The sequence below is a fragment of the Nelumbo lutea genome, chromosome 1 (assembly GCF_056320005.1).
Source record: "Nelumbo lutea isolate HS-2025 chromosome 1, American lotus-T2T, whole genome shotgun sequence".
NCBI lineage: Eukaryota > Viridiplantae > Streptophyta > Magnoliopsida > Proteales > Nelumbonaceae > Nelumbo > Nelumbo lutea.
In genome coordinates, this window is record NC_142684.1 from 205,398,422 (window position 1) to 205,422,149 (window position 23,728).

Consider the following 23,728-nt stretch of genomic DNA (forward strand, 5'->3'; position numbering starts at 1 on the left):
TACCACTGCCACATATGCCCAATCAGGTATTGCTTGCATGTCATCTAAAACTCCTTCCTGGATTATTGACTCTGGAGCCTCAGATCATATGACCGGGACTCTAGGTTTGTTCTCTTCTCAACCTCCACATCACAAACTGTTACACTTGCCAATGGGTCCTTATCCCCCATCTGTGGTATTGGTAATGTTGACATGGCTTCTGTCCCCTTATCATCTGTTTTATATGTACCTAAGTTTCCATTCAATCTTATGTCTGCTAGTAAAATAACCAAAGCTCTTAACTGTTCTGTTACCTTCTTTCCTTCCACTTGTGTTTTTCAGGATCTCAAGACGGGGAAGAAGATTGGTGGGGGGTATGAAGCTGGTGGATTGTATTACCTTGACGGTGGTGGATCTTCAATTGCACTTCAGACTTCCCTTACTCCTCTACAATGGCATTTCCGACTGGGACATCCATCTCTCAAGGTTCTCAAGATGTTGGTTCCATCATTGAGTTAGTTTTCAATTTTACAATGTGAGTCATGTCAGTTTGGTAAACACCGTCGTGTGTCCTTCGGTCCAAGAGTTGAGAGTCGTATTTGAGTCATTTTTCTTTGGTTCATTCAGATGTTTGGGGTCCAATAAAAATAGAGTCTTATAATGGGTACAAGTGTTTTGTCTCCTTTATTGATGATTGTTCAAGAATGACATGGATTTACTTAATAAAAGAAGAAGTGAATTATTTTCCATTTTTCAAAAATTCCATGCTGAAATACGCATACAATTTGGTGTTCCAATCAAAGTTCTCCATTCAGATAATGGTCGTGAATAATTTCTTACTGCATTTCGACAGTATTTAGAACAACATGGCCTTATTCATCAGACCTCGTGTGCTTTCACCCCTCAACAAAATGGGGTGGCTGAACGGAAGAATCGTCATCTTCTTGAAATTGCTCGTTCTATGCTTCACCACATGAATGTTCCTAAACGGTTTTGGAGTGATGCTGTACTCACTGCATGTTTTCTCATTAATCGGATGCCCTCTTTTATTCTTCATGGTCGGTCCCCCTTCTCCATCTTGTTTCCCACTTTATCTCCGTTTCCATTAACTCCTCGTGTCTTTGGTTGTGTGTGCTTTGTTCATAATCTGAGTCCTGGAATAGACAAGCTAGATGCACGCTCAATTAAATGTGTCTTCCTTGGCTACTCTCGGACTCAAAAAGGGTACAAGTGTTATAATCCCATTGCCCGAAAGTGCTATGTCTGCCCTGATGTCACCTTTTTTGAGTCTGTCCCTTTCTTCTCCAGTCATGAAGCACCCTTGTCCTCACCCTTACCTCCTCTTCCTCTTCTTGTCAGTGATTCAGTTCCAGAGGCTGTTGTTGGAGTAGACTCATCTCCTCATCTAGTGCAGGTCACCACTGAACGACCACCGATCCGACAAATGTATACACGTTGAACGACACCGGCCCCTCCTCCTGCTTCTACCTCATCTGCGGATCCTCTCATGGCTCCTATTGCTGAACCTTCAGTCCTTGATCTACCCATTGCCTTATGGAAAGGTAAACGTAGTTCTACACTCCATCCCATTTCCAATTTTGTTTCATTATCTCGTCTTTCTACCTCACATCGCCAGTTTGTTTCACTTTTGTCTTCTATTTCCATACCTAACAATGTTCAAGAAGCTCTTAGTTCACCTAGATGGCGGCGGGCAATGGAGGAGGAACTTTCTGCTCTTCAACATACTCAAACGTGGGAACATACTACTCTCCCACCTGGTAAGCATGCTGTGGGCTGTAAATGGGTGTATATTGTGAAATACTTGCCAGATGGTAGTGTGGAGCGTCTGAAGGCCAGACTTGTTGCTAAAAGTTACTCACAGTTGTATGGTGTGGACTACATGGAGACATTCTCTCCGGTGGCTAAAATTGGTTCCGTTCGTGTCCTAATTTCCTTGGTAGTTATGTATGATCGGTGATCTAGTGGAGGAGGTATATATGGCAGTTATGTTCAACTTGACATAAAGAATGCCTTCCTCCATGGTGATCTAGTGGAGGAGGTATATATGGAGCAACCACCTGGGTTTGTTGCTCAGGGGGAGGGTGGTAAGGTGTGCAAGCTGAAGAAAGCAATTTATGGGTTGAAGCAATCTCCACGTGCTTGGTTTGGGAAGTTCAATGAAGTGGTGAGGAGTTTTGGAATGAAACAATGCCAGGTTGATCACTCAGTGTTCAACTATGACTCAGAAGCTGGGAAGATTTTATTAGTGGTCTATGTGGACGATATTGTCATCACTGGTAGTGATAAACTGGGGATTGGCAAACTAAAGGTATTTTTGCAAAATCATTTTCAAACAAAGGACCTTGGAACATTAAAGTATTTCTTGGGAATAGAGGTTGCCAGGTCAAAACAAGGTGTGAATCTGTGTCAAAGGAAATGTGTACTTGATCTATTGGAAGAAACAGGACTGTTAGGTGCAAAACCGGCTGAGACCCCTATGGAACCAAATGTTAAGTTGAGCAGTGATACAGGAGAAGTATTTGAAGATCCTGGAAGGTATAGACGACTAGTGGGATAGCTGAACTATCTGACTGTCACGAGACCCGACATCTCCTTTGCAGTCAATGTGGTGAGCCAATTCATGCAGAACCCTCGTATACCTCATTGGGATGCGGTCCTTAGAATTGTGAAGTATCTGAAAAGAGCTCCAAGCCGTGGGCTATTGTATAAACCAGGAGGAAAACTTGAAGTAGTTGGGTATACAGATGCAGACTGGGCAGGCTCAGTGAGCGACAGAAGATCTACTACAGGCTATTGCACATTTCTGGGAGGAAATCTTGTGACATGGAAGAGTAAAAGGCAGACGGTTGTGGCCAGAAGCAATGCTGAAGCCGAATATAGGGCCATGGCTCACACTACCTGTGAATTAGTGTGGCTGAGGAATCTCCTACAAGAAATTGGGTTTCACATGGATAAACCTATGAGATTGTTCTGTGACAACCAAGCTGCACTCCATATCTCATCCAATCCTGTCTTTCATGAGAGAACAAAGCACATAGAGGTTGATTGCCACTTTGTGAGAGAGAAGGTTCTTGCTGGAGAGATAAATACAAAACATGTGGGCTCCAATGACCAGTGGGCAGATTTGTTTATAAAAGCTGGGATTATATGACATATATTCTCCAGCTTGAGGGGGAGTGTTAAGATGTGCCGAATAGGGGTAGTTTAGTCTTCTTCTGTTTATTAAGTAACTTGCTTATGTGGCAGTGTTATTAGAGTTACTCTGCCCCACAAGTAAGGGCATTTCTGTCTTTGTAAACATTATTAGAATCTAATATAGATTAAGGGGGTCGACAGGATGGGTTAACCATCAGATTTTCGATAGACCCTTCTTCTTCTCTTCTTCTTCTTCTTCTTCTTCTTCTTCTTCTTCGTCTCCTCTTCCTGTTCGGACTACTGTAGCAGCAGTCGAAACAGACCTAATACTCTTAAGGGTAGCCCACTGGCTGAAATCTATGGAGCTGTTCTCAGTTTATTCTGTGGCTGACTTGTTAAGAAATTGGAAAGAGATAGCTACCTCTGCTCAATGTAGAACTTCCTCTAGATGCAACCACCAACCAAAACTAGGTAAAACAAACCAAGAAAACTCAGATTGCCCTTACCAAGATGATCCCAAAGTGTCAGTGTAGGATTCAATTGATCTCAGGTCCTAAGAAGTAGGATATCATTATGTCTATTTCTCCCGTGTCTCCAGAGTTCAGAAACAAAAAAGCAAGTGCAACTCAGATGCACAACAGTATCTCAAATATCCATCTCCACAAAAACTGAAGAGTCCGACGCTCAATAAGAACCACAAAGAAAGTTCCATTCACACCAACCACCCTACCTAGACTCAACAGCTAGGGTAGGCATGAGAGTACCATAAAATGATAGACTCCTTAATTGCTATTTATATCATGTTTAATGCTTGTTATCCAAAAACACAAAGGGAAAAGATCAAATCAAACGGGGAGTGGTGAATTCTGAATATTTTTGATGCTTCCTTTGTATTTTTGAGGCTTGTAGGGTTTTTGAGGATTTGGGGTTGATGGCTCTTTTTATTTTTCCTTGTTTCAATTGCTTTGTCTTTATACTTCTTTTATTAGAATGCTAATATAGTTACTATTACTGATAAAAAAAATCAATCCTTGTGAACTTGAATGAATTCTTTGTACATGCCAGATTCTTTGTTTCCCGTATAAGCTGATGCACGTATCAGTTATCTTCGTATAGCATTTATTATGCTTTCTGTCTGTCTCTCTTCCGGGTTTAATCTTCTGAAGCTTACCTTGGCAGGTATTGATGTCAATGCACATGACATACGCTTTGTGGAGGACAACTGGGAAAGTCCAGTAATATTTCCTATACCAAGATTTTACTGATAACTTATATGTATTGTTTACTTTGGTTTAACTCTATTTCTATCCAAATCAGCATTGCATGGGTACAGACACTGGAATCAGAATCCGAATTATGTCCGGACATCTGGTTTAGCTTGGATTCTGATTCAACAAGATGAAAGAACAATTAGGGGATATGTCCGTAAAAAATATGTACTATTAAAATGGTTTGTCAAATTCTAACATTATATACCTATAGAAGGTCAAGAAGTTTTTCTTTGTTACTTAATAGTTTCTTATAGGAAAAATAGTATTTATTGTGTAAATTAGCTGTTCATTTATGTCAAATAAGCAAGTAGATAAAGGAAAATGTTTTTATTTTTGTTTGATGAGTGAATGTAGGTATTTTATTAATTGGACGGAGAGCTTCCCTCAAAAAGCATGTGCAAGCATGTTGTATCTGTACATGGTGAATATCAAGAAAAAGTATCACAAGGATCTACCCCAGGCTTTAAAATCTTGGAAAGCATCCTCTGGTTACAGAAGTGTTGACACTTCAAACCATGTAACCCCTTTTGATGACACCCGCACTAAGGCTTCTTTTTGAGGATTTTTTTTTTCTTTTTCTAAAAAATCCTGCCATTTTGTTCCTTCCACACAGTCGAACACAAGGCTAAGGGGGTTCTAGGTTGGATATTGTGAGGTTACAAAATAAGAACACCTCTCTTTTGGGGGAAATGACTTGGGAAGTTTCCAATGGAAGTTATGGCATTCTGTGACTAGAATCATTCATAACATCAACGAAAATGGATGGATGTGGGCCTTTTTGGTACTATCCTACTTTGTCCTTTGAATCTGCTCTTACTATTTGCTGTCCAAGAGTGAATATAATATTTAATTGGATCCTTAGATAAGCCAATTCTATATCTGGTAGTTTGTCTAGAGGGGAGCAAGGTTGAGATGTATTTAGGTTCAATTCTTCCTGAATGGCTTGAACTTTTGGTACTACTTTGTGTTTCTGCACATCTTGTATATTTTGGTTTGTCTTCTTGCTTTAAGGTGTATTATGACCTTGCCATTATTCCTCATAGAAAACTTGATTATTATATATTATTTCCTTTTTTAGTAGTGCTTTTACTTATAACCAATTAAAAAAGCAACATTATTTCTCTCTTTGAAATTTGAACTGTTCACAGGTCCTCGGTGCTTGGGGATTGGGCTGGGAAGTGTGGATGGATGGGATGGAGATCACACAATTCACATACTTCCAGCAGGTACCACCCCATAGAGGGGAAAAGGAAAAAATCAGTATGATTGTTAATCGTTTAGTCATGGACAACCAACAGCCTCATTAAATTCTAGATGCTTTATTGTTTCTTTTCAACTTTTCCAGGCTGGGAGTCTTCCTTTGCTGCCAATATCTGTAGAGATCACTTATGGTCTTGAAAGGATCCTTATGTTGCTTCAGGTTAACTTAATTATTGGGTTATTGGTCTATCACCAACATTTGTTTTCCTTGCTTCTACTAAACATGTTTGCCTGAATTACGCCAAATTTATTTCAGGGAGTTGATCATTTCAAGAAAATCCAATATGCTGATGGAATTACATATGGAGAACTGTTCCTAGAGAATGAGTAAATTTGCTCCTTGGTGACTCTTTACTTTTCAAAGTATCTTGCCAGTTTATTGCTTTCATTTGGTTGCTTTTTTTCCTGATTGATTAGAGAGGCTTTACTAATCGCTACCATCGTGTATGGTGGGTCCCTTAGTTTCTGTGAGCTTCCATTAGTTCATTTTTTTAAGAGTGTCAGAGTTTTGTATACTGTTAATTCTTATTCGAAACCAGTGAAATATATATATTTAGCAATCTAAAGAAGAGAAAAAAGATGGTGCCATAATTCTGTTGGACTTTTCAAGGCATGAAGTGTCTTGTTCGGTACAACGAATGCTGTTTGAGTCTCATTTTTTCCTTTGTTTGCTCAAAATAAGAGACAAGAGGCTGGGTACTTGACTGGTCTGATATCTTGATAATAAAACAATAACTGATCTGATAATCTTGATAATAGAACATTAAAACTAATTTGACATGATTTTTTTTTTAAATTTCCTTCTTTTTAGAGATTCTTTTTTTTTGCACATTTGCAGCTGTATACATCTTAGATATTTTTCACAAGTGGAGGATCCATGAAGGCCTGTTAACTTTTATAACTTTTTTGGTCAGTAGCTGTTGATGGGAAAATTTTGAAGCAAATTCTTATACTACATGGTCACTCAATTAAACAATTGAACTTTTATTATTTTGGGTAAGGTGCATTTGGGGTATTGTGTAGACGTTCCTCTTGTTTACATCTTTGCAAATGATAGATAGACCTTTTGGTTGATTGGTTCTAATTTGAGGATATGAATCCCCCCCGAAAAAAAAAAAAAGCTAACCATATGGAATTACAAAATTCTTTATCTTCCTCTGAGACAGAGAGAGGATGAGAACATAAATTTAGAGAATAAACAAACTTTTCATATATTTGGTTACCAGTTCCATGATTAGATGAGCTGTTGGCCTTTCGCCTTTGCACGGTTAATAAGAGCCTGCAAGCAGCAAAATTAAATGTCAAAATTGTAGAAGTGGATGAGAACATAAATTTAGAGAATAAACAAACTTTTCATATATTTGATAACCAGTTCCATTGTTAGATGAGCTGTTGGCCTTTGCACGGTTAATAAGAGCCTGCAAGCAGCAAAATTAAATGTCAAAATTGTAGAAGTGGATGAGAACATAAATTTAGAGAATAAACAAACTTTTCATATATTTGATAACCAGTTCCATTGTTAGATGAGCTGTTGGCCTTTGCACGGTTAATAAGAGCCTGCAAGCAACAAAATTAAATGTCAAAATTGTAGACATGGTTTCTCCTATTTCTTCATGTTTTGTAAAGAACTGCAGTTATCTTGAAGAAGTCCACAGTCGGCTAGTTAAACAACGAGGCTGTAGACAGTTTGCTCCTTCTACGACGTATTTTCAACTTTGTAAAGGACTGGAAATTCTTACGATGGAGCAGATGATGAAATGAGAGATAGGAGATCTTCTCTTTTGAAGAGAAAGGTGTAGGGGAGTTATGGGAGTAGAGATGGAGCAAGAAAGACAGCCCCCTTGGGAAGGATAATTCTTACCTGTGGCTTGTTCTTGTTTGAAATGAAACCTTACCGGGCTGGTTTCTCTCTTTTTTACTTTCTCTTTTCCTTGTTTTTATTCTCTCTTTTTATTCTTTGTGGTCCATGCTTCACTCTCTCTAGCTCTTCTATTCTCTTCAACTAGCGTTTGCCTTCAAACTAACATCAGGTATGGACTTGCTTAGAGGTTATAGAAGTGGTAACCACCCCACTCAAAAGGGTGACATGGGCCCGGTTTAATCAAATGCGGGTATAAGTGGACTTAAATGACTGGTCCATATCCGGTTAAGGAACCAGATTTATACGGACCCTTAATTCTGTCTGTCTGACCGATTTTAATGGGCTTTACGGTAGGCCCAACAATAATTGTTTCATAGGATACAGCGAAAGTATCATAATATTATACTCCCTAATAAAGAAGTCCTTTGCGACTATTAGATTTAAATGATGAAAACCACTCAAATCTATTTTTGATCTAAACAGTAAATCAGTAATCATCCAGATTTTTTATTAAGTTACAATATGGAATAAGATCTTGCTGTGCCAAGAACACTTTCACATTTATGCTAGCCAATGCTACCTACCCCAAAATTCGAACTCCTTTGCTTACATCTTTCAATTGTTTATCCTGGGCGACTGCCTCCCAGATATTAAATAGACGGGTTCTTTCTACCCCTTATCTTGAAAGTGTATCATTTATACATTGGCTGATCTTTGGGTTCATATGGAAGTTGTCCTCAGTTCCCAAGAAAATTGATCTACTTCTCTCAAGATATGCCTATACTTTGAAGAACTTATGCTGGTAACTTTTGTCACTTCAGTCTATCTATTTTCCATTATTGTTAATCTTCTGATTGCATCAAATGATTTTTCTCCTTTTTTTTTTTGATTTCTTTTGAAGGCCTACACAACAGGGGGGTAGCCCATCCCCCAACCCATAACCCCCCCAACCCAGGTGCAGGCGGGATTCGATCCCAAGTCTCCGCTTCAACCAGCAGGAGACCTTACCAACCAGCTGGTTGGTACCTTGCATCAAATGATGTTTCTCCTTTCTATTATTCCATTTTTAATTGATAATTATATATTTATATAAACGAAGAAATGCAAGGCTGCAAGAGCATATGAGAGGCCCGCGATTAAGTGGTTGAAAGTCCCCACCTAAGAGAATAAACAAAAAATAAAAACAACAATGATGGCACTGAAGCAGCCTTTTGAACAAATTCTATAAATTACATTGGGAAACCCCAATTAATTTCTTTATATTCTTACTAATTACACCAAGGCCTACCATTTTCATCAGGAAGGTACTGTGCTGCTTGAATATGTTTTATATACAATGTGATGTCTCAAGTAACGAGTTCCATATTTTTTCACTGCAGGAAGGAAATGAGTGCATATTATTTAGAACATGCCAGTGTTGATAATATCCAAAGGCACTTTGAGATATTTGAGGAAGAGGCTCGTTCCTTGTTGTCATTGGGTCTTGCAGTACCTGCGTATGTTTTATTAATTTTTTCCCTTTTACCCTACTATTTGTGATATATTGTCTGATATTCCAGTCTTTGTTAAAGTTAACTTTTGCTCTACATGTTAGGTATGATCAGCTTCTGAAGACATCTCATGCTTTTAACATTTTAGATTCTAGAGGTTTTGTTGGTGTAACTGAACGGGCTCGTTATTTTGGCCGGATGCGTAGGTTAGTTGTTCTCCTCTTTTAATTAGGAAAAATTTGCTAGAGGCATTCTTGTGAAAGATTGATGACCTCAAATTTTCTGGTTCAGTTTTCCTTCTTGCAGCATTTTTTTTCCATTATTGGAAGGTTTTATCAATATGTTAGTACATGCTTTTATTAATTAATCTATTGTTATTGGTAGCATGATCAAAAGAGATATTATTAATGTTTTTGAAAAAAATATAATATGTTAATCCATGCTTTTGTTAAATTAATCTATTGTTATTGGTATCAAGATCAAAAGAGATATTATTAAATAGAAACAAAAGAGAAGCCAAATCAGGCAGTCTAGGCCTCAAATCTTGCCTTTCTGTGAACAAGCCTCTTGAGTTTGATCGTCTTCCTGCTCCTTATTTTTTCGTTTTTCTTGTTCCCATATTCCTTTGCATTCTGCTCCTACCCTTCGGTGGCTGCTGTGATTGCAGATATGTCTATGAACCACCATACACAAACTTTGAAGCTGGGAAACAGATTGCTGCTGAGCTGGAATCTAAAAGAATAAGAACTGAAGAATTAATTGAGTAGAAGTGAAGGGAGAAAGCTTATGGAATCAAATTGCCAATTGTTTTGGGACTTAGTGAGTACAAAGGAGGAACAGATTGGGAATGGAATCTCTAGGGAGTTTGCAAGGAGTTGGGGATTGGAAATGGAAATGATATCCCAAAAGAGGGAGGTGGAAGTGTGAGGAAAAGCTAAGAGAGAGACGAAGAAAAAGAAGTAAAAACAGAATGAGGTGGACGAGTTAAAATGCGGCATCGTTTATGAGAAAGGTAAAAATAAAGGACAAAAGAAGAGGCAGTAGGTAAGGAGGTTTTAAAACCTAAGGGTGAATTCAGAAGTAGGAGATGAAGATCATTAGCTGGAATTTTAGGAGATCGGGTAGTCCAGAAAGAGGCAATCAATAGAAAGACCTTTTGAATAAGGGAAAAACTTGACACAATGATGATTGAAGAGTCAAAGCTGTTTGAGGTAGAAAGTAGTTGTGTGTAGAGCTTTCGGTCTTCTAGAAATATTAACTAAGATATGGCACTCCCGTTTGGTGGAATCATCACTTCGTGGAATAATGAAACTTGTACTTGTGGGGAAGAATTGATTGGAAGATTCAAAATACTAGTGAAGTTAAAAAGAATAGAGGATGGTTATAAATGGGTGCTAACAAACCTTTATATTCCTAACTTTTACAAAGAAGGGAACTTTAGCAAGTGCCATGCTCCATAATGGGAGGGTCTGTGGAAGTTAGGTGGTGACTTCAATGTAATATGATTCTAAAATGGAATCAACAACCCAAATCAATCCATGTACACTAGAATGAAGAAGTTCAATTACTTAAACATTGAGTTAGCTCTTAGGGAACCCCCTATTCTCCATGTCATCTCAACAAATATCAATAATTAAAAGAATCCCATGGAGCATGTTTCTTGGTTTCAGAGCTTGTAATCCTTCCATATGTTCTTTTGAGTTTTGTTTTAAATCTGGATGGTTTTCATATTTTTCCAGAAAGCAAGGAGTCTAGTCAATTATCACTATCACCTTGAAGTATTCGTTGCATCTTTTTTTCATTTGCTGCATTTATTTTTCTTGTATGCACATGCACATGGATTTTTTAGGGACTGCCGTTTCTTTTGCAGGTTTCTGTTCTTATAATATATTTTGGATACTATTTGATTTACTCTTTGAAGTTCACTTATTCTAATTGCAATAGTTTTAAAATTCTGAATTTTATTTTATCAATGGAATTTAGTATTTAGATAATTTTCTTTCTGCAAATGTCTACCAGTTTAGCTCGGCAATGTGCTCAACTTTGGGTAAAGACCCGAGAGTCCCTTGGGCACCCTCTAGGCATCATATCTGAACCCAATTATGTTGCTTGTCCTAAAGACGATCTTGAAAAGGCACTGAGAAAGGTCAGCTGCAGTTCTTTGCATCTGTGTGCAACTTTGTTTTCTTTATCCATATATTAGCCTTCTGGTATGGTTGTCAATACTGAATCTAGTTGAATCGCTTACTATCATTCGTTTTAAATAATAGTAGCATTCTTATGTAATTTAGAATTAACATTCCTAAAGACGATCTTGAAAAGGCACTGAGAAAGGTCAGCTGCAGTTCTTTGCATCTGTGTGCAACTTTGTTTTCTTTATCCATATATTAGCCTTCTGGTATGGTTGTCAATACTGAATCTAGTTGAATCGCTTACTATCATTCGTTTTAAATAATAGTAGCATTCTTATGTAATTTAGAATTAACATTCTTAAACTCTTACATAATCTCCGTTGTTATCAAAACTAGATTGGGATGCAAATGGATCAGGTCAAATTGGATATGCCTAGATCTAATTTTAATTCATAAGTCATTAATATTCAAATTTGAGTAGCATTCTTATGTTAATTTAGAATTAACATTCTTATATGCTAGATCTGGATTGAACTTTAGTTGGGTTTGGATATTGAATACCATTAATTTGTTCTTCTAAAGATGTTAAGAATATTATATGTTTTTGATAAAATGAACTGATAAATACTTTGATAATGAATTATCATAAATTAAATGGCTTGAAAATAACTCATGTGAGTCTTGAACCTATGACTCTTTTACCTAAAATACAGCATTTGAACCAACTCTACTGAAAGATAATTATTAACATTATGTAGATATCTTTACTATATAATGCCAATACTTGCCTTGGCTGATGTCCATACTACCATGCAAGAAATCTAAACCATTTATCTCTCTATTTCTCTCCCTTTCTCCCCCCTCTCTCCATGCTCTACTCCCTCTCTTCCTCTTTTTTTTTTTGATAGATAACAGAGATTTTTATTAAAAGATAATAATGGAAAAGGTACAAAAGGAGGGGTAAAAATTCTTAACCCTCCCAAGAAAGCAACTCAGATTACAATGCTGCCCAGAAGAAATTAACTCTTCCCACCCCTTGTTTGGCCAATGAATCTTCCAAGGAGTTGGCACACCTCTCTTCCTCCTCTTTCAGACACATTTTTCTTGTGCCACTCAATTAGTAAGAATAAATGGAGATGTTTAAATGTCATCGGATCTTATTGGATCAGATTGAGATAGTTCCATAGATTATAAACAGATTTATTTCAGATTGCTTTAATTGGATTGGATTTGAATTTGAATTCAGACAGATGGATACCAGTTGTATCCCTAATTGGAGTTGTTGATTTGATGATTATGATCAACATATCCAATTACCTCACAATTGTTTCCATTTGATTTTGGAGAAGCTAATGAAACTTCTCAAGTATTTCAACGAAACTTAGTATATACTTGGTATATATTTCCATTCCGGTTGAAAATTTCAGTGTTTTATTGAATCTTTTGGAAATATTAGGGAATGAGGGTGATTCTGCGACCCAAAGAAATGCAGTTCTTTTTCCACCCAGCTATCTTTGAGAATCTCTCTACAACTATCCCAAGAGGAGACTATTGCAAAACATTTTGTTTGGCCTTTTTTACAAATCATTGATGGCCAATGTTGTGTAGCTAAAATCTGATGAATAATGTACAGTGCTGGTTCAAGTGGCTAGGTCATTTAATGGAGTTTTTGTAACCAACGAAGTTAGCACTCCATAAGTTACGCTCATTTAACAGGAGAGGTTTTGTATTTAGTTGGAAGACTTTTATGGGAGTAGAGTGCAGTAAACTGTAAAGCAGAGTTTTTTTTTATTAATGGAAAACAGTTTGATGGCTTTTAAAGAGGCAAACAACGGGGTGCTTCTTCCTAGGGACAATGAGATTTTTTTGAGAGACGAAGTTAAAAATGGGATAAAGGTTAAACAGGTGTCTTCTATTGGTGATAAAAATGGGCCAAATGGGCTTGTTAGCCTAAAGAGCTAGTTAGGGCTGGGTGGGCAAGACAGCTCAAAAGATACTGGGCCCAAGTTGGCCTGTTTTCCTGATCGGCCTCTTAGCCACGTGTTGCTAAAGAACAGGGAGATTATGGACAGCAACTTGCGTCTATCTTCGTCCCTGGTAAGTTTTAAACAAGCTCCTTTCACGATTCGTCCAAGACAGCGAAGAAGTGTGGCTGGAGCTGTTTCGGGTGAAAGAAGTTGGGGAAAGGTTAGCAAGTTCAAATGATTGAAGGCAAAGAATTCAGTGAACTTTAAAAGTCAAGCTTCAAAACTTCCTTGGAATGTCAGGAAGTCGAAGAAAGAGGTTTGGGAGTGGGTGACTACAAGGTTTATCCGTTCTGATGAGGTGAGTTCGCCAATAGGTATGAGAAGCTCAAAGTCTGAATTAGGATTAGACAAGTGTTCGAGTGAATTCCAAGTGCCTCTTTTGGATCCATGAAAAAATTTTTTAAAGCGTGGTCTCGGAACAGGGGAGAATCACAGGGACTCAATGACAGTTAAGACCTCAGATCTTGCAGGATTTGAAGGGGATGGTGCAAATGGTCTTGACAGTGTGTCGAAGAGCAATGTAAGCCCAAGAACGCCTGACAGTAGGGAGTTTGATCAGATGTCCGGGAGAGAAACAATTGTAGCGAAATAGGATAAGATGTATGAGGAGGAAGGCGGAAGAAAATTGGTGGTAGTGGGTAAATTAGGGGTGGATCTGGGCAGGAGAAGGAGTGGAGGAACCTTGGAGTTTCCTGTTAATGACACGCTTAAGACAGGGGAGCTCAGGAAATCCAAAGGGTTCGAAAACAAGCAGCTGGTTCATGTGACCAAAGTTTTTCAGTCCTAAGGAAGCGCTGGTAGGGAACGGCCCTTGTGACAAATTCAAGAGAATCTATAAAAGAAAAGGAGTTAGACAAGGCTGGAGTTAGACCCGACTAACACAATGCATGTTTCTTTTCCATCCTCTCAAAAAGAAGTCGGAAAGAAATGATTTAGAGGTCATTAATGAGAAGATCGGGAAGGAGAATATAATTAAAAAGGAGGATAATGAAAAGGTGGAAGAGGAGGGAGAGAGGAAGGATGAAAGAATGGAAGTGGAGGATAACAAAGTAGCCGCAGATTTACAGCCCGAGGAACAAAATGATAGGAGGGGGGGGAGGAAATTAAGGGGAGGTGGTTTCGAAGAATCTTCTAAGGAAGGTATCCCCGAGAAGGAAAAAGTGGGCATCGATAGACTAGTGGGCAGACAGGTGGAAATTGGGAAATCTCTTGGATTGTTCTTCTTGGGATGGGGGGGGGGAAGTGGTGGTCAGGAAAGTAATTGAACAGTTTGAAAGAAACCGAAGGGAAGAGCTGAACAACTCGATGGGTGTGGGGGAAGGGGGTGAGGCCTGGGAGGAAGGTGAAGGGGAGAGAAAGGAATAGTGGATGAAGAATAATGGGTTGTCCGCTAAGTAGCAGTTGGGGAAGGAGGTTCTGTTTGAGGATGTAAAAGGCTCGGGTCTGATGGGGGGAGGAGGGAGTTCTCTTCTGCTTTGCTGCCTTCAAGCCGCAGTACATCTTCTCAGAGGTTCAAGTTGTGGGTGAAAGGGGAGCGGGATTGCGTAGCTGTGGTTGTTTTGTTTTTGGATCCTGGATTTTGTTCGTATGTTAATGCCAAAGTTTCAAATTTTGGGTTTTGTTTTATGTTTCTTTTGGGGTGTTTGGTTTAGTGAGAGTTTTGTGTGGTTGATGTGATGGATTTGGGTGTAAAGTTTTCAAAGAAAGTGTTTGGGAGATTGTCGGTCCTTAGTTCTGTTTGGAGGTGTTCCCTCAATACCTCTCTAGGTTGTAATCACCTTTTCTTTTTAGTGAAATTTCCTTTTACTATAAAAAAAGAAGAGTTTGATAATGGCTTTTGTTTATCCGTACAATGGTCAGAATCTTTTTATTGCTCATCTAATGGATGGTGCCAACAAATTGAGGATGTCTTCTTCATGTGTACAAAGAGAAGGCTTGGGACCTTCAATTATTTTCAAACCCTCATCCTAGGGCATGAGCTTGGTAAGTGGCTCAACAACCAACTCGAAGATAAGTTCTGAAAAGGATCCTGGCTTTATTCCAATTCCTTTACTGTATTGACTGTGTTCTGGTCCCCAACTGAAACTCTTGAACCAGTGTTATTTGCCATTTCCTCATAATTAAAGTCTATGCTATGATATTGCATTGTTCACAATGTTGAAATGTTCTTTAAATGCTTCCTCTTATAAAGTTCCTTTTAATTTGGATCTCTTACATTTGGAATTTGTTTGAAATATGTGGATATATCAGCTGTTGCTACTTCTTCAGTTATTCTTCTTTCCTTCTAAAGTTCCAAAGCTTGGCCGCAAAGATATCTATGAAGCTTATATACAATATATGTATTTATTATTTTAATTTATTAGCGAATAATGTGTTTTGTTTTTTTCTATGTCAAACATAAGAAAGTGCACTTTGATAATTGATATAGTCTCATATTCAACTTGCTAGTTGCTGTACTAATAGGACTCCGGATCTCCTGCCCACGCCTACCCACAATACACTACCCCCGTGAATTGGGAACATCTCCCCCTGCATAATACTATGCAGAGGATGAGATGTTCTCCATGTGTGGCTGCGAAAAATGTGGGCAGAGTTCTCGTGGGCAGGAGATCCGGACTCTACTAATAGTTGTAAATATGCAGGATAAATGATGTGTATGCTTATTATTTCTTTTTGGAAGAGGTAGTACATGTTCATTGTTAATGCTACAGGTGGCAGAGGTTCCTAGGTCATTCATTCTTGAAATTGGAACAGAAGAAATGCCACCTCAAGATGTAGTTGATGCAAGCCAACAGGTGTGTATTTCACTTTTAAATGAGGCCAAGGTGCTTGTTTTCATCAACTGATAATGCTTTAGAGATCTCTGAAGTTATTATTTGGTGACAATAATTATTTGTTAATGTAGCTTAAAGATTTAATCATACAGTTACTTGAGAAGCAAAGGTTGAATCATGGTGAAGTATTCACATATGGAACGCCACGCAGAATAGTGGTATTTCTTCTTACGTGTCCACACTTTAAGTTCTTTTATCTTCATATTATCTTGTCAACATCTTTTACAAGTTTATGCATGTCAGTGATCTTTTTTGCATGTGGAGATTAGTGTACTAGGGAATTGTTGATGACTCAACTCATCTGAATTCAACTATGTGAATCCTATCCTGCCATTGTGCTCTATCATTAGCCTTGTTTTGTGTCAAACTATCAATAATTTCTTCCCACTTCTATTAGTACTTTATTTGGTCTTCACCTTTCTCTGTTATAGACTTCTTAGACCAAGTTATTTCTTATCATAGGTGCAGTCATTGGTCATCTATGCACATGACCAAACCATCTTGGTTGACTTCCCCTCATCTTGTCACTAATTGGAGTTACTTATATGTCCTATTTAATGCATTTGTTTTTTATGATGTCATTTCTAGTCTTGTCAGTGATCAATCTCAATATCTTCTTCTCATCTACTCTTTTTTTTGAACATGTTTCTTGATTGCCTAGCACTTTTGCATATAGAATTACTGGTCTTGTACCTTTTAGTTTATCCCTTATCAGATTTAGTTTTTTCTCTATTCTCTCTCTCCCTTTACAAAAACGAGCCAATCTCCAAGTTTCTCCCTAGTCCAATACTTCTTTTATCTTTAAGTTGGGACTTTGGCTTTTGTAGGGGATTAAGGGATGATAAGCTGGTTTGTGTTTCTGAGTTACTTCTTTTACTCGAATCGGTTTGTTTGGTTTGGACCCCACTAAATCTGATCAAAGAGTTTGGACCCCCCTTCCAAAAGGAGCCTTCACTTGTGCTTACTTTCTAAAATCCCTCTTGACCAACCCTAACCCTCGGGTGTTCCCTGTTAAAGAAGTTTGGATAAGACCTATTCCCCCCAAAATTGCTGTTTTCTGTTGGGAAGTTTTCTACAGGAAAATCAATACTTTGGAAAACTTGCAAAAGAAGAGACCTTCTCTATGCCTTTCCCCTAATCGGTGTTTCCTGTGCAAGGCCCAGAATGAGAACTGTTTCCATCTACTGATTTCTTGCTCCTTTGCTACAGCCTTATGGAGTTGGAGCTTTAGTTTATTTGGGTGTAGGTGGAACCTGCCGGCTGCCATCTGATGTAAGTATGTTGTTTATTCCATCTACCTTTGAGTGGCACACAAGAAGAGGTAAAATCATGTGGAAGTGTACCGGGGCAGCTATAATATGGACTGTTTGGGAGGAAAGGAATGCTAGAACATTCCTAGAGAAGGAAAGAAGCTTGGCTGAAGTGAAGGACTGTATCTTAACTAGTGTAATCCATTGGTTGAAGACCTTGTCCCTGTTTTCTGAATTCTCTTTTGATGATCTTTGGAGAAACTGGCTAGAAGTGGCTAACACTTCCACTAGAAAGAATAGAAACATGGTAGAGTGGGAACCTCCCCCAGAAGGTGTCATTAAATTGAACTTTGACGGGAGCAGACAAGGTAATCCTGGGCCTTCGGGAGTAGGGGGTGTGCTAAGGAATAAGGACAACAACATCATCTCATTATTCTCAGGACCGGTGGGAGTGGGAGACTCTACAAGAGCTGAGTTACTAGCTGCTGTTCAAGGGATTCAGGTTGCTAACCAGCTTGGGATGGAACATCATCTAATTGAAGGAGATTCTTAGGTGGTAGTAGGGTGGCTGTTAAATGCGAACACTGCCATATGGGGATATAGAGATCTCCTCAAAAGAGTGAAGTGGCTGACTAGAACTATGAGAGTGGATGTTAAATGGGTAAGCAGGTCGGCAAACATTGTGGCTGATTCTTTGGCCAATCAAGGGGTATCCAAGGAAGGTCTTTTTTGGGCATCTTTATAAATTATTCTAGTAAGTAGGGAAAGCTGTATCTGAATATTCTGGAGAGGTAGCAACTCGTGCCTCTCCTTGGGATGCTTGTACTTCTTACCTTTAGTATCTAATAAAATTTATTCAATTATCAAAAAAAAAAATCAAAATGATCAGCATATTATTTTATTTGGTTATCCTACTATTTGGTGTTTTAGGTGAATATTTATGTAGAGAAGCCATAGCCCATAGTTGTGTTTTAATTTTATGTTTATGCTCTGTTTTATTAATGGGCCTGCTAAGGACTTACTTGTAATTACTAAGGATATACTTGTAATTTCTGATTATTAGTGATTATTCTTGAATGGAAAGGGTTAGGGAAAGGAGAAGATGTACGGGCAGCTCTTCTCTTTCACCCTTTCTTCTCAATCGTTCTGTTCCTCTTCTTCTCTTCTTGCTGTCTCCTTTTGTTTCTTCTTTTTAATCTGATTTCTTATTTCTTTTGGGATTGTTTTTCTTCTTGGTATCCAAGCAGGTCCCATCTTTTCTTTTCTTCTTTTTTTTTTAATCCCATACAGTGTGTATGGAGAACTGAATCAATAATTGATTGAAGAAGATATTCAGCCCAGTTGGTTGTGGTTTCTTGGAGAAAAGAAGAAACTCTGTTCACCTTTCAAACAGTTTTTTGGAATTTTGCCCAAAAATCCTAATCAACTGGAGATTTTTGATTGCGGGTTCCACAAGAGGTTTCACCTTGGCACACAATGGTTGAAGGAGTCCTTATTGATTACCTTGAAGATTGATCCAAGCATAGCTTAGTTTTGTGAAGCCTACAAGGAGCGGCTACTATTTCTCTATTTCTCCCGGGTACTGGTTAAGGCGCAGTTGTGCTCATAGGGAACTGTGAAGGTTGGTACTTGGTGTTTGTATTTTTTGTTTTCCTTTTTGTCATCTTAAAATTGCTTTTTTTTTTTGTGGAAGATGAATGTTTCTGGAGTTGAAAATAAGTTGGGCTCAGAGTCTGGACAGGTTCTGGGAGCACCTGTAGACTCTTTATTGGCTGTCACCACAGTCAAGCTTGATGGGACTATGTAGCATGGTCACAATCAGTAAAGATACATGTTTGTAGTAGAGGCAAGTGGGGATATATTTCTGGTAGCAAGAAAGCACCAAAGGATGATGACCCATCTTATGAGAAATGGTTGCAAGAGAATTACACTGTTATTGGGTGGTCAGTGAATTCGATGCAACCCTAAATTTGTCAGCACTATCTGTGGATGAATTCTACTAAAGAAATATGGGATAGTGTTGCTAAAACCTATTCACAAAAATTGAATGTGGCCAGGGCATATAAGTTAAGAAGTGATGTGAACAATCTGAGGCAGGGGAGAGACCTTTAGCAGTTTATTTCTCAATGCTGAAATCCTTGTGGCAAGAGATAGATCTCATGGAAACTTTTTTCTGGGGAAGTATAAACGATGTAGAAACATATAAGAAATTAGTTGAGAAGAATAGAGTCTTTGAATTCCTGACAAGGTTGAATCCGAAATTTGACTTTACCAAGCAGAATATCCTAGCTAAGGACAATGTATCTTTGTTTCAGGCTTATACCATGGTGAGCAATGAGGACAGTAGGAGGCTGGTTCAGGTTCAAGGGGTTATTCTAGTTGACCATTTTGCTAATATGGGGGTGAAACCTAAGGTGGCTGAAGGGAAGGAGGTTATATGTGAATATTGCAAGAAACCAAGACATACCAAGGAGGTTATATGGGAAGACTAGGAATGCCAATGCAGCCATAGTTTCAGATAATGACAGGAGTGCAACTTATGAGAAAGCCACTAGCGAGCAGTTAGCTGTTATGAAGGCGGAGTATGAGAAATATGGAAGGATGATCAGTCATCTTGAGAGTGTATCTATTAGCGTAAGGGGTATTTCTGTCTTTATACTTATATTAAGGTTGCTGATCTGTAATATTATGTTAGAACCAGTGCTCCTTACTTAATTAAGGGCACATATGTCTTTTCCATTTATTTTACTAATAAAAGCACATGTTTGGCTGAATGGGAGTTATGTTCTTTGACTTCCAATTCGAACCAGACTATCTCCTTTTCTCTCTCTCTCTCTCTTTCTTCCACCTTTCTACATCTCTCTGCGTGACTGATCTTAGACAAATAGAACTCTAAGGCAGGCCGAATCATAACATGGTATCAGAGCAACTCGAATCTGCCTAGATTTCTATTCTCTGCGCACCCAATCTAGGTTTTCTCTTGATTTTCCTACATTCAACTGGAGATAAGGGAAAGGGCTGAAAAGGAGTGATCGCCCTCTCCCCTTGGAGGTTTCTATGCCTCCAGTCGTGTCTTGTGTGGTTGGTTGCTGTGGTTTCTAAGAAGCCTCCCCTAATCGATGAAGAGAAGAGGGCCGATCTGTGTGGTGCAGTGGCTGTCTTGTGTGGACTGATTTTCTGCTGTGTGGTTGTTCCTTCAATGATAAGGAAAGAGATTTCTATGCATGATTTCTGTTATGGATCAAATAGGAAGTATGTTTCAGATCATATGCTGGGGTTTCAGACAGTAGCATGCTAGGGTTTATGCTGTTTTTGTGTATTTCGAAGGAAGAGTTGTGATCATATAGTGGTGAGATTTCAGGTAGCCGTAGGAGTAGGGTTTGTGGTGTAAAGAGTACAATTTTCAGCAACAACAAGTGCTGAAATCAGTGTGACGAGTGTGATCTAGTCATGTGCAGTGTGTAGAATTCAATGATAATAGAATTCAACAAGTGTTCAGAATCGGTGATAACAGAATGGGAGATAATAGTGATTGTAAATCTAATGTGATGGTGCATACAGACTACCTGAATGTTTAGATGACCTCCATTAAACTAAATGGAGAGAATTATATGCCTTGGGCCAAATCCGTCGAAGTCTTTCTGAAGGCAAAGAAAAAAGTAAAACACATAAGAGAGGAGAAACCCTCCACTGACTCTCATGAGTATGAAGACTAGGAGCAAGAGGATGCTCAGATCATCACATGGTTATGGAATAGTATGGAACCCAGGATTAGTGTAAATTTCATGTTTCTTGACACTGCCAAAGATGTGTGGGACCATGCGAAGAAATTGTATTCGGGTCAGGACAATACAACCAGAGTGTATCAGCTGTATCAGGAGTACTTTAATCTGCAACAGGGTAATCAGGGTCTTGAGGAGTACTATGGTAGCATGAGAAACATACGTAATGAGTTGAATGTCTATCACCCTCTCACTTCTGATGTCAAGATTCAACAACAACAGAGAGAACAATTTGATGTGATAAGATTTTTGGTGGGACTGAAGTTTGAATATGAACCAGTACGGGCTCAAATATTAGGAGGATCAGTTCTCCCCTCTTCAGAAGAGGTATTTGCTCCACTCCGGACGATTTCTATCGTATCTACTGAGAACTCTAATATCTCAGATAGATTTGCCTTTGCTGTGTCGAGAGGCCGTGGTGCTAGAGGTGGAGCTCGAGGAGCTCAGTCTGGCCATGGTGGTAGTAGTGGTCCGGTGTATGGCCAAAGTGGCAATGGTGGGCCTACTTATAATCGTGGTGGTGGTCGTACTAGGGGCAGAGATTCAAGGGGAGCTCGTGGTAGAGGACGTGGCTCATGATCGAGGAGGTGCACTCATTGTGGTATGGATGGACATACCATTAACTATTGTTATGATCTACATGGTCCACCCTCATCTTGGGTTAGTCATGCTGTGACTAGTGACACCAGTTCCAGCTTTAGACAGGAGAATCGTTCATCTGATCAGATACCTCCTACATCCACAGATGGTCCCATGAAGGAGATGGTGAGTGTTCCCCGTGAAGAATGTGAGAGGTTTATCCAATCCACATTACAACAGAAAACGACTACTTTCACTCACTCAGGTATGGCTTGTTTGGCATCCACACCCAATCCCTAGATCATTGACTCTGGAGCCTCCAATCACATGATTGGAACTCTAGGTGTGTTTTCTTCCCTATCTCATTGTTCAACATCACAATCTGGCACCCTTGCTAATGGTTCCACATCCTCAATTTGTGGTGTTGGTAATGTTGACCTAGACCCTGTATCCCTATCCTCAGTTTTGTATGTTCCTAAATTGCCTTTTAATCTTATGTTTGTTAGTAAGCTGACCAAATCACTTAATTGCTCCTATACTTTTTATCATTCCATGTGTGTTTTTTAGGATCTCAAGACGGGGATGAAGATTGGTGGAGGACATGAAGCTGGTGGACTGTATTACCTTGACGGTGGTGGAAAAACTTCAACAGCTCTCCAGTCATTCCTTTCTCCTCTCCAGTGGCACTGTCGATTTGGTCATCCGTCGCTGAAAGTTTTGAAGTCTTTGGTTTCGTCTTTGAGTCAACTTTCTGTTTTGGATTGTGAGTCGTGTTAGTTTGGGAAACACCATCGTGTTCCCTTTAGTTCTAGGGTTGATAACCGTGTATCGAGTCCTTTTTCTTTGATTAATTCCGATGTTTAGGGTCCTTATAATGTGATGTCATATAATGGTTATAGATATTTTGTCATTTTTGTAGATCATTTTTCAAGGATGACGTGGCTCCATCTAATGAAAGACAAAAGTGAATTGTTTACCATTTTTCAGAAATTTTATGCTGAGATTCGTAATCAATTTGGTATTCACATTAAAGTTTTCCATTCTGATAATAGCCGTCAATATTTTTCCTCATCATTTCAAGAATATTTGGACCAACACGGCATTATACATCAGACCTCATGTACCTACGCCCCACAACAAAATGGGGTGGCTGAGAAAAAGAATCGCCATATCTTGGAAACAGCACGATCCCTCATGCATCACATGAATGTTCCCAAACCCTTCTGGAGTGATGAGGTGCTTACCTCTTGCTTTCTGATTAATCGGATGCCCACATCCATCCTTGATGGTCATTCTTCGTTTACGGTTCTGTTTCCCGCCTTGTCTCCATTTCCTCTTACTCCTATGGTATTTGGGTGTGTCTGCTTCGTCCATAATCCGGGTCCCGGGAACGGCAAGTTCGATTTTCGTTCTCTCAAGTGCATCTTCCTTGGCTATTCTCGGACCTAGAAAGGGTATAAGTGTTACCATCCTAGTTCTCGACTGTCCTTTGTGTGTGCTGATGTCACCTTCTTTGAGTCTACTCCGTTCTTTTTGGGGTTCGGTAATGCTTCTTCCTCCTCGTCACCTCCTCCTCTTCCACTTCCCGTTGTCGACCCACTTCCCCTTGTTCCAGCCATGACCAAATCCTTGCCTCCAATGTCACCACCTGTTGGATGCCCACCTATCCGTCAAGTGTATACACATCGCCCACGCGTACTACCTACTACTCCGGCTACATTACCGTCGACAAATCCGGCTCCAGACCCGAACCCAACATCTGATCTTGATCTTTCCATTGCCTTGCGGAAAGGTAAACGCACTTGCACCCTTCATCCTATTTCTAATTATGTTTCACTTACTCACCTTTTCGCCTCCCATCGCCAGTGTCACCTTGTTGTCATCAGTTGTTGTCCCTAAAGATGTCCAGGAAGCCCTTGCCTCTCTAGGGTGGTGCCGTGTGATGGAAGAAGAACTTTCAGCCCTTCATCATAATCATAATTGGGACCTCACCGTTCTTCCTCCTAGGAAGCAAGCTGTTGGTTGTAAATGGGTTTATACAGTTAAGTATCTGCCTGATGGTTGTGTTGAACGCCTGGAAGCGCGACTGGTTGCAAAAGGGTACTCC

At 39.2% G+C, this 23,728-nt stretch overlaps 1 protein-coding gene across 2 annotated transcripts in view; it reads left to right on the forward strand.

The window, feature by feature from the left end:
- EDD1 (glycine-tRNA ligase) overlaps nt 1–23,728 on the forward strand; it is a 184,129-nt gene that overhangs the window by 23,646 nt on the left and 136,755 nt on the right. For both annotated transcript variants that reach the window (XM_088962478.1, XM_088962477.1), the window contains exons 6-14: nt 4,315–4,370; nt 5,555–5,632; nt 5,752–5,826; nt 5,923–5,993; nt 8,907–9,023; nt 9,122–9,223; nt 11,037–11,163; nt 15,888–15,971; nt 16,082–16,168. In XM_088962478.1, coding sequence (XP_088818604.1) covers nt 4,315–4,370; nt 5,555–5,632; nt 5,752–5,826; nt 5,923–5,993; nt 8,907–9,023; nt 9,122–9,223; nt 11,037–11,163; nt 15,888–15,971; nt 16,082–16,168 — 797 coding nt within the window. The remainder of the gene's footprint in view (nt 1–4,314; nt 4,371–5,554; nt 5,633–5,751; nt 5,827–5,922; nt 5,994–8,906; nt 9,024–9,121; nt 9,224–11,036; nt 11,164–15,887; nt 15,972–16,081; nt 16,169–23,728) is intronic.